Below are 13,861 nucleotides of genomic sequence, written 5' to 3'. Positions count from 1 at the left end.
TAACAAAATTTTGATGTTTTCAAAGTTTGAAAACCTGTTGAAATAATTTCTTAATTTTTTTTAGCATGCAGTTCTGGATGATAGTACTCTCATTTGGTGTCATTTATGTGTGTATTTGATGAATTTGAAATTGTGACTGATTCTTTGTGTGAGACAAGAATATCAAAAACAGTGCCCGAGTTTGGGTTGGCCTGGTGTGCTTTCCTGGAGCAGCTGTCCTGAAAAGTGGATGTCACAGGCACACAGTGGCTGGAGCCAGCACACTGCTGGCCCACTGTTTATTTTGTATTCCAAGTACCTTGGACCTTTCAACTACAACAGGGTTTACCCAATGTGTTTTCCATTCCACACCCTGGATGTGATTAAATTCTAAAATCACCTGCAGATGTGGTGTAATTATGAGTTCAACTTCACTTTCTTCTAATGTTGTATTTGGATTATGTTTATCATGCCTGTTCTATCAATGATATCTTGCTCATTTAAAATCTGGCAAAAACAATCTATGCAAACTCCAGAAACTGTGCAGAATTGCTGTATCTAGAATTTTGTTCAAGCTAAATAAACAAATATTTGTTGACTACATGAATAGACTAGTGTTAGAATTAGCTAGAGGCGAGGGAAGGGGCTGGGGTGGGGGATATGTTCCTGCCTTTCCTGGCTTCAGTTAACTTTTACTTTTTTACAGATTACTGAGTTTGGTCTGATATGAAGTGAAGGTGTTTCAGTCTCCTACAGTGTTAGCAGAAGGGAGCTGGACCCCCCCCCACACACACACACATGGGGTGCCTGTGTGAGCCCTAGTTTCTTCAGGTCTACTCAACTGAGTCTTCTGTTACTCACCTCATCTGCTGTGGACAAGCAGGCTCCTCTTTTGGCTTCTTTTCTATGCCAAATTCCCTTGTGGATCTGGTGATATGTAAGGAATGCTGTGCCATTTGGATCCCTGGCCACTCACAAGGTACAAAGGAGAAGAAATTTCCTACAGTAGGCTAAGGAATAGGATTGGAGGAATGTGTTAGGATTCGTCGGAGAAACATAGTGTTATATGCCTCTCTATATCTATATATCTCCAATTATATGCACATGCAGATGTATATATTTCTATGTGTACAATGATTTATTAGCATTCTATCAGATGTGATTGTTCAAAAACTTCACTACATATTCACTTACAGAGACATATGTCTTTACCCATTAAAACATTTAATTGGTGTCTGTGCTCTTAAGGAATTAGTAGTGACTAGGGATAATAAGATAAAAACATACATATCCATCTTGAAAAACACATAGTTTTAACTTTGGAAGAAACAAAGTTATATCTTTAATTATTTCATGGTCCAGATTTCAGCCTGGAAACAAGTAAGAGGGACATTTGTGTAAGGTTTGATGGAAAAGATGGTCACTGGATAGGGCTTAAAGTATAGACAAGACTTTCATGTAGAGAATTGAGACAAGGATATTTCAGGAGGAGGAGCCGATATATGTACAGGCATGGATATGAAAAAGTCTAGGGTGTATTGGAAGGCAGTTGGGTTTGCATGTAGGTAAAGATAAGGAAAAAGAGAAGAACCCAAAAGATGGAGGAGATCTTGTCAACTACAGTGAGAGAATACTTACTGATGATTAATTAGAAATTAATCAAAGAAGTTAACCCCAAATTTGAATTTTAGGAAGACTTTGTGTTGCTTAATTTATGTGGATTAATAATTAACTCTGTGTGGTATAACTTGAAGTAGGATTAAAGAGGAACTGAGAAATTAGACTGAAGGTGATCAAGTTTGTTTAAGTAGAGTCCTGGTCTGGGCAATTGGAATTACTCCAAGGTTAGGAGACTGACCCAAGAAGTCTGAGAATCCAAGTGTAGAAGTCTTAGTCATAGTCCATGGCCTTATTGGGAGGCAGTGTCACCCTTTGAGATGGGACACAGATGAAAGATAATAGCTCCTTTTAAGGAGCTATTGCAACTCATTTCTCCCTTCTCCTTCTAATTGCTTCCTGGTCATCATAAGGTAGACACTGTCCTGCCATGTGCCTCCTACCATGATGTCGTACCTCACCACAGCCTCAAACAACAGGGTCAATTTATTAGAAACTGGAGCCCAAACAAACTTTTCTCTAAGTTGACTGCTTCTGATATTTTGTTTCAGCAGCAGAAAACCAACTTAGTTATCAACGAAGTAATAACAAAACAGCTAGAATCAGTCGGCCCCAGGAACTTAGCTTGAAAGCATTTGTACTGTAGAAGGAATCTATAAAAGTTAATTATATGTATCAACTTAATGTTTTTGTATGAGGTTAATGTTTCTGTTAATGACATTTAGATAAAGCAGATTGCTCTCTTAACCACTAAGTCATCTTTCTAGACCCCATCTCTCTATATATTTAAAAATTCATCACAATATTGTGCTTTTGATTTCCAGCTTGAAATTTCACAACAGGAACTTGTGTCATTCTTATTAGAGTAAGGTGTCAAAAAGGTATGACACTTTGCTACAGTTGGACCTGAGGCATTTGGAAGATTTGAGAATCATCTGGAAAATTAAGGATGACAATGCCTTTCTATCAATATTTTTTCAACCTTATTCTTTGGATGAATCAATAATAACTTCTTTGGTTTTCATTGATTCACTCTATACTATAGCTCCAATCTTAGAAGCCCCTAAAAGACTCTTGTGTTGAGTTGGGGTACCCAGCCTGTGAAGCTACTGTAAGTGGTGGAACATTGAGAAGAGGCCTAATTGGAGGAAGCCAGGCCATTGGCAATATACTCAAAATAAATAAAATTACAATGTCATGTTACTATCATGAACTTACTGTCCATCTTTATTGTACAATGTTAATTTAAATACAAATAGAACACTTCACTTGATTTGAAAGTCTTCAGAATTTGGTAACTTTTACTCTGTGGCTCCCCTTTCCAATGTGACTCTAACTGGTTGGAGGAGAAAGACTTAAGACAGGGTCAAAGCGTCTGGGTAGAAGAATCAGGGGCCTCATAGGCACAAAGCTGACAGCCATCACTTAGTAGGGATCCTTATGGGGCCAGCACTGATCCTCGCAGGCAGCAAAGGCTCCTGCTTAGTGGTTTGGGGTGCATATGTGCATTGTTGAGCCTGATAAATCATGAGTTTGTCTTCTAAGTACAGCACCCAAGGGAATGACTGTGTGTGTCCAGGCAGGGTTGTGATAGGCCTCCTGAGCCAGTTATGTCCTAATTTCTCGTCTCCACCACTCTAACTCATGTTGTAGTGGTAACATCTGAAAATCTTCAAGCCTCTGTGCCAGTATCTAGGTGAGAGTGGACTAGAGAATCTTTCTCCCCTTCCTTGGCATGGAGTTGCTACAAGGTATCTGTGGCCTTGATTAATGCTATCCAGCTTGAGACCAAACTGTTCCCCAGGGAAGGGTAGGAACAGTTACTGGGCGTGGGTGAGAAAGGAGAGAGAATAACATATAGGGCGTTGGGAATAGGAAAGTTCTGGGTGAGAGGCTGTTTCCAGGGAGTGCCTTCTTGGGGAAGCAGGACTGTAGCGAGATGGGGTTCCAGGTTCCTGGACCAGGCTCTTTTGTTCTGGTAATATTCTGTACACTTACAAAATATAAACTTAAAGGCAAAATGATTAAGATGTCAGGATGGTGACTGGCCAGTGTTGACTTTAAACATAGTAATCATTGGACTCCATGATCAATGAAACTGCATGGACTGACTGTCAAGAATATAATAAAATTAACCAATAAATCGAATAGCCAATAAAAGATTAGGTTTGTTTTCTAGAGATGTGTAACCAAGTGCCACAAATTGGGTAGTATAAACAACATAAACTGGAGCTAGAGATGTAGCTCAGTTGGTATCCTCATCTAACATGTACAGAGTTCTGGATTTGATCTTGGCACTGAACAAGAGGGCACACCTGTAACCGCAGCACTTGAGACACGAAGCAAGAGGGTCAGAAGCTCAAGGCTTTCCTCAGCTCCTTCAGTGAGTTTAAGGAAAACTAAAAATTTAGTGTCTCATATGGTGGCAGGCTAGAATCCCAAAGTGAAGGTGACAACGAGGTTAGGTCCTCTGAGAGATGTGCTGGGGAATCTGTTCCCTGCCATGTTCTTGCCTGATGCTTGGCTGGTGATCTCAGCTCTGCAGCCGCATCCCTCCAGTTTATACCTTGATTTTCACATGTGTGTGGACACCGTGTGTTACACCCTCACAGGGTTGTCTATGGATAAAGACCTCAGTCATGTTGGCCTAGGAGTCGTGCTTATTCCAGCATGACCTGACTGTGGTTGCATCTGCAATAACTCTTGCCAGAATCACAGTAGCAATTCCCTTCTTCATTGTCTCTGGTCTCTTTGGACTCTTGTCTGACCTGCCTTCCCATGCAGGTCGACTGGCCTATGGTATGCCAGCCATGAAGCACATTGACCAAGTTCATAGTTTAAGTTTTTCCACACATGATAATGGTATGTAACCTCAGAAAATTACCAGATTCCTTAATCCTTGTTTTCTTCCTTGTAATGATGAAAAGACATAATATGAACTATCTACACCACAGCCTTGTTACAAGGATTAAATTAAGTAGTTTAAAGGTATCTAGAGCTCTGTCTATTGTAGCTGTTGCTATATCTTTGTATAACACCATGTGATTTTAGTAGTCCCTCATTTACAATGGAAATACATCCCCACCCCCACCCTCCCACCAAACAACTTCTTGGAATCTCAGTCCACAAGAGGATAATATTTTTCACACATACCACTTTTGGGAAAGCTTTTAAACAAATGTTGAACAGAATCCTTTATTTAAAAAAAATTAACCAACATTGTCAACCTTCCAGAAAGTAGATAATGGTCTGTAGGCCTCTCTGAACTCTAGTCCCATCAGGAAGTGCTATGTGGGAAGTGCTCTCATCAACTCTTTCGTACTTAACCTAGCTCCCAGGACCCTTCCCAGTCTACCCAGTTACTTCTCCCCCAAGACTTGCCTCTTATTCCTCACTGTTTGAAGTCTTTGCTTCAGCTCACGTCCTTAGCTTCTGAAATATGTAGGACTTCATACATGATTCTCTCCATCTTTTTCATTCTTGCCCTGATCACTCAGACAACAACTGACTCCCAGTCACTCTTCAGGGATCTGTTCTGTACAAGAAAGACTGATATATATGTTGTAGGCTAACTGTCAATCTGCTGTCATTGTATTATTGTCAACTTTATATACTATGGTGGGTCTTTAGAAACACATGAATAAATGAATGAGTTAATTAAACGACTTAAACATAGATGTGTGACCCTAAGCATAAAGAGGTCAAGTATCTTAGTTTCTTGAACAGCAAGCATATTGTGAGAAAACCAAATCTGTTTGACCACAGGCTGGTATTCTTCCCAAGTCTTCATGTAGCCCTGGGTTTAATAAAACATAGAGTGCTTTATATTCTTTATATCCAAGGTTGCTGCTGAGAAATAAACCAGAAGAAAGACAGACGTCTGCATTGTTTTGGTTTGGGTGCAGAAGGTTTTGCAATATCCAATCCACATTCTTACACAACATCTCAGGCCAGCTATGACATTTCTTTGTTGTTGTTAACTATTTATGGTGACAGTGTAGAAAGGCTAGGGGATAAAAAGAAAAGAAAGTTGAGGAGAAGAAGTTGAATAGAAAGATATTTCAGAGGGCAGGGAGGTTGTTCAACAGTCAAGGCATCTGCCACCAAGTCCGATGATGTGAATTTGATCCCTGATACCCACATGATGGAAGGAGAGAAACTATGACCCCAAATTATCCTCTGAATTTCTCATGCATCCTATGATATGCTTGTACTCATGCACCACACCCCCTACACGCACACAAAACAACTAAATAAATGTAATTTAAAAATATTTTTTTAAAAAGAAAGATATTTTGTATCTCCTGTCTTGTGCCCAGCCTGTGACAAGTTCCTTCAGCTCACACATGAAAGGCAGTCTGCACAGTTTCCTCCGCATATGGAGGAGAGATGGGGCAGATAGTTGAGTGAATAGAATTGTTTGCTCTGAATTACAGCTCTTGGTGTGGAGAGAAAAGAAATTCTCACTCTTTCAATGTCAAATTGTAGCACCTGTTTAATAAAGTCAGAACAACAGTGATTTCTTTTTCAAGGGATTTCATAAACTGAATTATTCTTCCAACCTACTTTGCATCTATTACTTGAATTGCTTCAAGAATCCCATTCCTTGATCAAGACATATTTATCTGAGTGTTCTTAAAGTCCTAAACAGCTGCATGTGCCCAGACTGTACCTTCTCCTTCGTTCAGAGCAGGGGTCCCATGAAGGAAGGCTTTCTCTAACCTTGAGCCTGTCCTTTCTTTGCTGCCTCTGGAACCTGGATCGTAGACACTCATGCTCGAACCCTGAATTTCTGTTGTTTATACTGCCCAGTGTGTGGTACTTGGTTACACAGCTCTAGGAAGCTAACACAATCCCTTATTAGGTTAAATCCATTGGTTAACTTTATTATATTTTTAGAATTCACTACTCACAAATGTATTACATATATTAGTTTTTATGTATCAAGTATTTACATAATAAAAATAAAAAGACTAAAGTTTTTATTTTCATAACAACCAAACTGGAGCATGTTTCCTATATTAATCTTGATGGCAAATTCCAATAAACCTTTGTAGGCAGTTTAATTAAAATGACAAAAACAATTCTCAACATTCCTTCTTGATTTTTATGGAGTTTTATTTCTATTTCAATGTCATGGAGTGTGCACATCTTCTGTCTAAATTGCTCTGTGTGTCTTATCCTGAGTGGTGATTGCTAAGTACACATATGCAGTGCATTACCTTCTTCTGAGTGGAGATAAAGCTAGCATCAGTTTTATCTCCATTCGATACAAGGAGAATGCTGGTATTCTAAACCCCATCACATGCTTGCCTCAGGAGCAAGTTCACTTCCTACAGAACCATACAGTCCAGGGTTCTGTGCTTGCTCACACAGGAGTTACATTTTTCTCCTAGAAACAGTACTGGCAAAGGGCTGATTCTCACTGAATCTGTTGAATGAATGTGTCCATAAATACCTTTACAGGAGTGTCAACTTCTCACACACAACAATAAAATTAAACTACATTTTAGAAGGGTTTGCCAGCCTCTCACTCTCTCCTCTTACGTTTTGGTCTGAAAGCTTTCCTTTCCGTGGATCTACCAGTTTTCAAGAGCTACCTTTGGGGATTTGGGTTGCACATGGGCTTGGGGTGCATCATTGACAATTGTTAATTGTTTGCTCTTCCACAGCAGCTTACCCTGATCATATCAATGTGTCTAGTTTGTCTTGAGAAGACATGTTGGTATTTAGGACTTTTCGGGAGCACTCAGGTGAACTATGTCTTGGTGAAGGAATGGGGCTCTAAAGAAGGAATTCCAATAACAGAGAGTAGATTGAAAGAAATGATACAATTTACATAGCACTTTGAAAGAAGGAATCACTATTGCTTTGATTTTATTAACAGCTACAGTTTGACATTGAATGAGCAAGCATGTTTTTCTATCCCATACCCAGTGCCATAGCAGCTGGTGTGCGATGCCCCTGTCTTCAAGCTACAGAGCTCCGAAATGGAAATGCTGATGAGAGAATTTATTAATTCAAAGGTTTGGTGAGAGTCCAGATGTTGTTCCGGTGAGGACAGAGGGAGAATGGATAAGAACTCTGTAGAGGTTCATGTCAGTGAGAGAAACACAAGAAAAACCATCAACATGCAGTATGGTGACTAAGTACTGTTAATCATTAAAGGAAAGAGTGGCACTCAGTGTCACATTTTCAGAGTGGCTTATGACATGGTTGTTCTTTGGATACTGGCCATCCAGGCACACTATTTTCTTAACTAATTAAAACATTCAATTCTCTGACCATACCCAAGTAACAGTTTAAAACATGCTATGATAATATCAATAAAAAATTCTCTGTCTCCACCACAGGGGGAAAGTGTGCAATTGCTCTGTTCTACAGTTAATGGCTAATTTATTTTATCTCGCATTTGCACTTTATGATCCCTTGCAATTTTCAGGAATTTAGAAGTGCCTTGTAGTTCTGGAACAGAGAAACGGGTTTATTTAAATGTGGCCCTGTTTCTTTTTTCTCCACACAGCCAGTGACAACATCTTACTAAGTTCAGAAGAGAAATTAAGAGCAGTAATAGAATCACGTTAAGTGTTGAGATGGGAAATGAGATGTTAACAGCTGTGGGGGGTTGTGTTATCAGCTAAAAGCAATTAGAGTGTAAAAAAGACTCACACTGTATAAGTCCACACTATACACTTATAACATGGCTCAAATAACAATTCTTAATGAAAAATAAGCGTATCTGTACTTGATCATAAACTAATTTTTACAAAATCTGTGAGGTGCCCATCCTTTGTTGTGGATGTCACCAGAAATTCTTTCAAGGACTTTGATGCTACCCAACCCCAGGCCAGCAGGTGCTCAGGGATGCTGCTCAAACTACTCCCTCATTCTCTTACCCAGATGGGCTTGAGCTCCTGGGACAGTGGAACCCAAGGCTGTTCCGCGTACAGCAGCTGGCCAGAGTTCCTTTTATTCACTCCCTCGGGATATCTGCCTTGAAGTTCTCTTTGAGACAGGCAGCCCTTTCTCCCTGTGACCCCTTCTGGTTGGACTTGGAATTCCGCGTTTATTCTGTAAGCTGCATCCCACAACCAAACACACCAGGGTCTAGACATTTCTTGGCCCTCCTTGTTCCTGTCTTCCAGCCTCAGAAATGGCCTTTTTCGTTTGGAAATGAGCTTAGAGCAAAACTTTCCGTAGCTGTCTGGTGGCTGAAAGTGTTGTCTGCGGCTGCTGGGTGACCAAAGCATCCGAGTAGCTAGCCTCACCCTGTGCGGGTAGGAAAAGGGGGCGGAGAGGAGAAAGACAAGGAAGGGGCGGAGGTCATTGAGCCCTCCACCCCGCGGAGGCTGGGAGCATCGCTAGGTGCCTTGGAGTCCAGGGCACAGTTGGACCAGGAGGTCCTGCGGGTGATCTAGGGCGCAGAGGCGACAGAGGAAGTTCTGAGCCGTGGAACCTGAGGTTGCCGCTGCCGCTGCGTGGGGCTGAGTGCGCCAAGGCAAGCAGGGCGCAGAGCTCTTCTGCTCCGGACACAGCCACTTGGTGGCCCAGGATGCCAAGGTAACCAGCAATCTGATGGCTGCATTCCCATGGCCAGATTCCCACGGCTCTGGATTCCCCAGCCGAATCCAGGGTTGATTAAGTCCCGTGGAGACAGCTGTAGGGACCACGGTGGGGAGCACCTTAGGCTGCGCTTAGCAGTGACTTTGGACCCAATTCGTGGTGAGCTGTGGAGAAGGGAGGGTGTTTGGGCTAGGCTGTATGGATGGGGCTCAGTAGCAAGGATGCCCCCCTCCCCCAACACACACGAGAGAAGCAGGCAAACCGGGATACTTCTCTCCTTGAGATTCTCCGCTGGTGGCACTTCATGGACCATACCCAGTCTGCTGCAGACCTCTGGCGCCCTCCAGGGTGGGAGGGAAAAGAATTCTCTGGAGTTTGAGGAATTGCAAAAAGTTTCAGCAAGTTGGTTAGGTTTAGAGGCGATGTTGCAAGTTGAGGCCCCGTGGGGTGCGGGGTTTGCAATTGGCGAAAGTCAAACTGTGAGTAAGACACGGAGCGGGCAGCCAGACTCTCCCTGGGGACACACTTAGAGCCACTGTGTTGTTGAGTCCGCAGTCTCCCGGAAAGGAAAGCTTCTTTGGGAAACCAATCTTATTAGCTAGGGGTGGGGTGGCTGTGGTCCTGTAGCTTGCTGGTGACTTGGGGAAAAAAAATACATTTTTTCTCACTGGAGGTTGCAGTAACCTGACAGCGTCTTTCAGGCCAAAGTGTTGAGGGGACGCTGCTTTCCCTCTTGATCTTCTAGCACAGGGATTTCTGCCCTGGCAGAAAGAGGGTAGAGAAGGACTCTGCGATCAGAACTCAGAGCTGTAACACTTTCTTCCAGGAGACAAAGTGTGAGTGTGTGTGAGTCTCTCCCTCTCCCTCCCCCCCCCTTTCTCTCTCTCTCTCGTGTTTTTTCTGTGTGTTGCCCTTTCATGACTTAGGTTTTAGAAGCCTTCTCTTTAGCAGGAGTAAGCTTGCATGACAAGCAGGTGGTTCACCTAGACTTGGGGGTCAGTGCCTCCCAGAGAAAAGACCAAGTTCTTAAAGGATTAGTTATTTAAATAGATTGTCATGCCTTGAAAACGCAATTGAATTGAAATTTAAGATGCCAACGACATGTCAGAAGGGTTCTCAGAGATTTCCATCCTTAGAGGGAAGTAAACTGACAGCTGTTAATTTGGGCGGTATCTTTACCTTGGAAGAGAGAAAGAGGGAAAAAAAGAAGAATCGGGGGCAGATGCGTGCTGGTTTCAGAATGCTGCTACCTGACTTATGATAGGCTGGGTAAATCCACCCCAGGCCAGGGTGCTGGGGCACTTGGTTTTATCTGTCAGATATCTGGCAAATTTGGTCTTTATAATTCCTGTCCTGTGTGCTACAGATGTCTGCACTTCGAGACTGCACAGTGGTGACAGAGAGATGACCTGAGGGGACAGCTTCTATCTCCACAACAATGTCCATGAACAGTTCCAAACAGCCAGTGTTTCCCGCAGCTGGACTCGTCGCAAACACAACCTGCCAAACGCAAAACCGGCTTTCAGTATTTTTTTCAATAATCTTCATGACAGTGGGAATCTTGTCTAACAGCCTGGCCATTGCCATTCTCATGAAGGCGTATCAGAGATTTAGACAGAAGTCGAAGGCCTCCTTTCTGCTCCTGGCTAGTGGCCTGGTGATCACAGACTTTTTTGGCCATCTCATCAATGGAGGGATAGCTGTCTTTGTATACGCTTCTGATAAAGACTGGATCCGCTTCGATCAATCAAACATCCTGTGCAGTGTTTTTGGAATCTCTATGGTGTTTTCTGGTTTGTGCCCACTTTTTCTAGGCAGTGCGATGGCCATTGAGCGGTGTATCGGAGTCACCAACCCAATATTCCATTCTACGAAAATCACATCTACACATGTGAAGATGATATTGAGTGGGGTGTGCATGTTCGCTGTTTTCGTGGCTCTGCTGCCTATCCTCGGACACCGAGACTATCGAATCCAAGCGTCCAGAACCTGGTGCTTCTACAACACAGAGCACATTGAGGACTGGGAAGACCGGTTTTATCTCTTGTTCTTTTCTTTCCTGGGCCTCTTAGCTCTTGGTGTTTCGTTCTTGTGCAATGCCATCACAGGAGTCACACTCTTAAGGGTGAAGTTTAAAAGTCAGCAGCATAGACAAGGCAGATCTCACCACTTCGAGATGGTCATTCAGCTCCTGGCCATAATGTGCGTCTCCTGCATCTGCTGGAGTCCCTTTCTGGTAAGATCCTAAAGTACTGACAGTTTCTGCTTGCTTCAGTTTATCTATGTTCTCTGCAAGGTCTGTTGTCTTTATCAGAGTTGTTGGCCTAGAATGTCAGTCTTTTAAATGCTAAAATTGACTTCCATGCTCAGCTCTGGACCACATGTTTATTTTTCCCCAAATTAAATGTGTTTCCAAACAAGTGTAAGCATAGTCTTTCTTGCTTCCCCATGGTACACTGTAAAGTGACATAAGTAGTAGTTTCAATATACTGGGCATGATTATCTACTAAAATGGTGGTAGAATGAGTGGTTGTGTTGGACCATTGTGTCAGAATCAGGTGGGTTTTGATAGAAAGTGACACAGACTTTAATCTGCAGATGGAGTAGAGCAATTGTAAGGTTGCTTTGAACATGTAAACATGTAGTCACAGCTTGCCAACTATGGGGATGAGCTGAGATACCTGACAGGTCAGTCAACCCTGTAGATAATGAAGAGAAGGCATCACTAGCTCACTAAGGCCAGAGCGATGCTGACAGTGTGGGAGAGTGATTGACAGGAAGGTCAGACATTCATTCATCCTTTTACTTTCATTTCTTTAAAAGCTCTGTAGTCAGCAGGGATATGTGACAGCTTGGTGTTTTAATCTGGAAATAGAGGAATTTGTAAAGCATTCATATTCTCTTCCAGATAGAAGACAGAAAAAACTATCAATGAAGTTATGGCCCAAGCTCATTCACCAAATTCATTTATGACAAGATAAATGATAATACGCAATTAAAGAGGAAAGTCAAACTTCTGTAAGATGAAGGGAGAGTGACAGGTGATTTCATTCCTTTGCCTACAGTGGTGGGGAAGTGGACTAGCATCCAGAGATGAGTATGCAGGTTGGACCAAAGTCGAAATGAGGCAGGAGGAGAAGCAAGGTGGAGGTGGAGGCAATGCTAGGTGTGGTAATCACTAAGGATGTTAGCTGAAGGTCTGTTATTAATGCACTTTCCTATATCCTAAATATGCTAGCTGTCTGAGAATGCACAGCTCTGACACACAGCACAGATGATTGAAAGGTTGTGAGTACAGCTCATGTCAGATGGTTTTATTTTATAAAAAGACTTCTTTTATAAGTGCTCATTTGTCTTCATTTTATTGATTTACAACTTCAATTTAGTTCCTTAAACTGTTAAATCTTTTAAGAATCTATTCATGCTTTCCCTGGAGTAGCCAGGTAGAATGGTCCACTGTACTGAGGCTTTTCTCAACAATTCAGCTTCCAGAAGACGGTCAGTTTATGGGACCTGAAGTGAGCTAAGGCTGGAATCTGAATTGTCCTTAGTAGTATCATGTTCTAATTGAAGGACAAAAACCAGATAAAACATGTTGAATTGCATCTGTGCTCATTTTGAGTGATCTAATTTAAGTTTATGATACTTGGCACAAGGAATTTCTTAAGTTGTTAAACTAATATGGCTTTTCAAAATACAAAATGAGGCTGAGTGAATTGTACTTGATTTGGTAATTATGGAGGTAAAATGAAAAAGTGGGTAGGAATGTTAAGGGATCTTTGAGCATGAAGGGTGAAGGTCAGAGCTTGGAAAGACCCTGTAATAAGAGCACTAAAGGAGGGACCCGAGATCCAGACAGCCCAGGTGGTCTGGAGGTGTGTGCTGATTTGTTCCTATCATCATGAAGGTTCTGTTTAGCTCCGGCTTTTGACTTTGAGGAGCTGGAGTGAAAGTCTAACTCCTGTAAGACCATGGAAGAAGTGAAATCCCACTCCCACTCTTGCCAAGGATATATTGAATTTACATTCTTTTTTTGCCAAAATTTTAGTTTCTTTTATTGATTGGATAGATGATATGATTTAATTTGTATTTTGAATAATTTAATGGGTTTCATCTTTATGAGACTGTTTTCTTTTTCTCCTCCACCTCCTCTCCTTTTGATTAGCATGCAAAGTAAAGTTTTCCTGAGGCATTTTCTTTACTTTTCCTGTAGGAATTATTGATATACTTATGTATTGCTGCTTCTAAAATTCTTTACAGTGTGTAAATTCCTCCTGTGTAAAGTGCATAGGAGATGCACCACAGGTACCTCTCCATTGGTCGATATTGTAAGTTGTTTCAACCATTCTAAGGATTAGGCTGATGTGTGATGTTGCCAAGTGTCTGCCAATCACCCCATTCTGGCTCGTTACCGTGGTGTATTTCTTTTCATGGAGGAGGAAAAATGGAATTTGCTTTTTCCCAGGAATGAGATTTAGAAGTCAAGAATAAATATTGCATTTGCTTAAAATATAACTTCCTAGTAACATTTAGGTTTTGCCATATCTGTATTTCATAATTGTAATTAAGATTAACTCAGATAAATTCACTGAATTAAAATTCCAGCTGACAAATGTAAGAACCCTGACTAGGCATTTGGCTTTGAGTTACATATAGAAACACACTCACTCAAAAATCTGAGAGTCAAACAACAATTATAAAA

At 41.7% G+C, this 13,861-nt stretch overlaps 1 protein-coding gene across 4 annotated transcripts in view; it reads left to right on the top strand.

The window, feature by feature from the left end:
- The first annotated feature begins 8,541 nt into the window (after positions 1 to 8,541).
- Ptgfr (prostaglandin F receptor) overlaps positions 8,542 to 13,861 on the top strand; it is a 47,979-nt gene continuing 42,659 nt past the window's right edge. The window contains exons 1-2 of one of the 4 annotated variants that reach the window (XM_052731480.1): positions 8,542 to 9,156; positions 10,526 to 11,395. In XM_052731480.1, the coding sequence (XP_052587440.1) occupies positions 10,598 to 11,395 (798 nt within the window). In that variant the 5' untranslated portion in view covers positions 8,542 to 9,156; positions 10,526 to 10,597. Of the gene's footprint in view, positions 9,157 to 9,188; positions 9,319 to 9,525; positions 9,639 to 9,736; positions 9,996 to 10,525; positions 11,396 to 13,861 lie in introns of those variants that run through there. The other 3 variants (XM_052731481.1, XM_052731483.1, XM_052731482.1) reach the window with 3 other exon arrangements.

Source organism: Peromyscus californicus, unplaced genomic scaffold, assembly GCF_007827085.1.
Source record: "Peromyscus californicus insignis strain IS unplaced genomic scaffold, ASM782708v3 Scaffold_9__1_contigs__length_137607984, whole genome shotgun sequence".
In the NCBI taxonomy this organism is placed as follows: Eukaryota; Metazoa; Chordata; class Mammalia; order Rodentia; family Cricetidae; genus Peromyscus; species Peromyscus californicus.
Note: the sequence above shows the minus strand (reverse complement) of the source record. Positions and strands in the feature narration are given on the sequence as shown.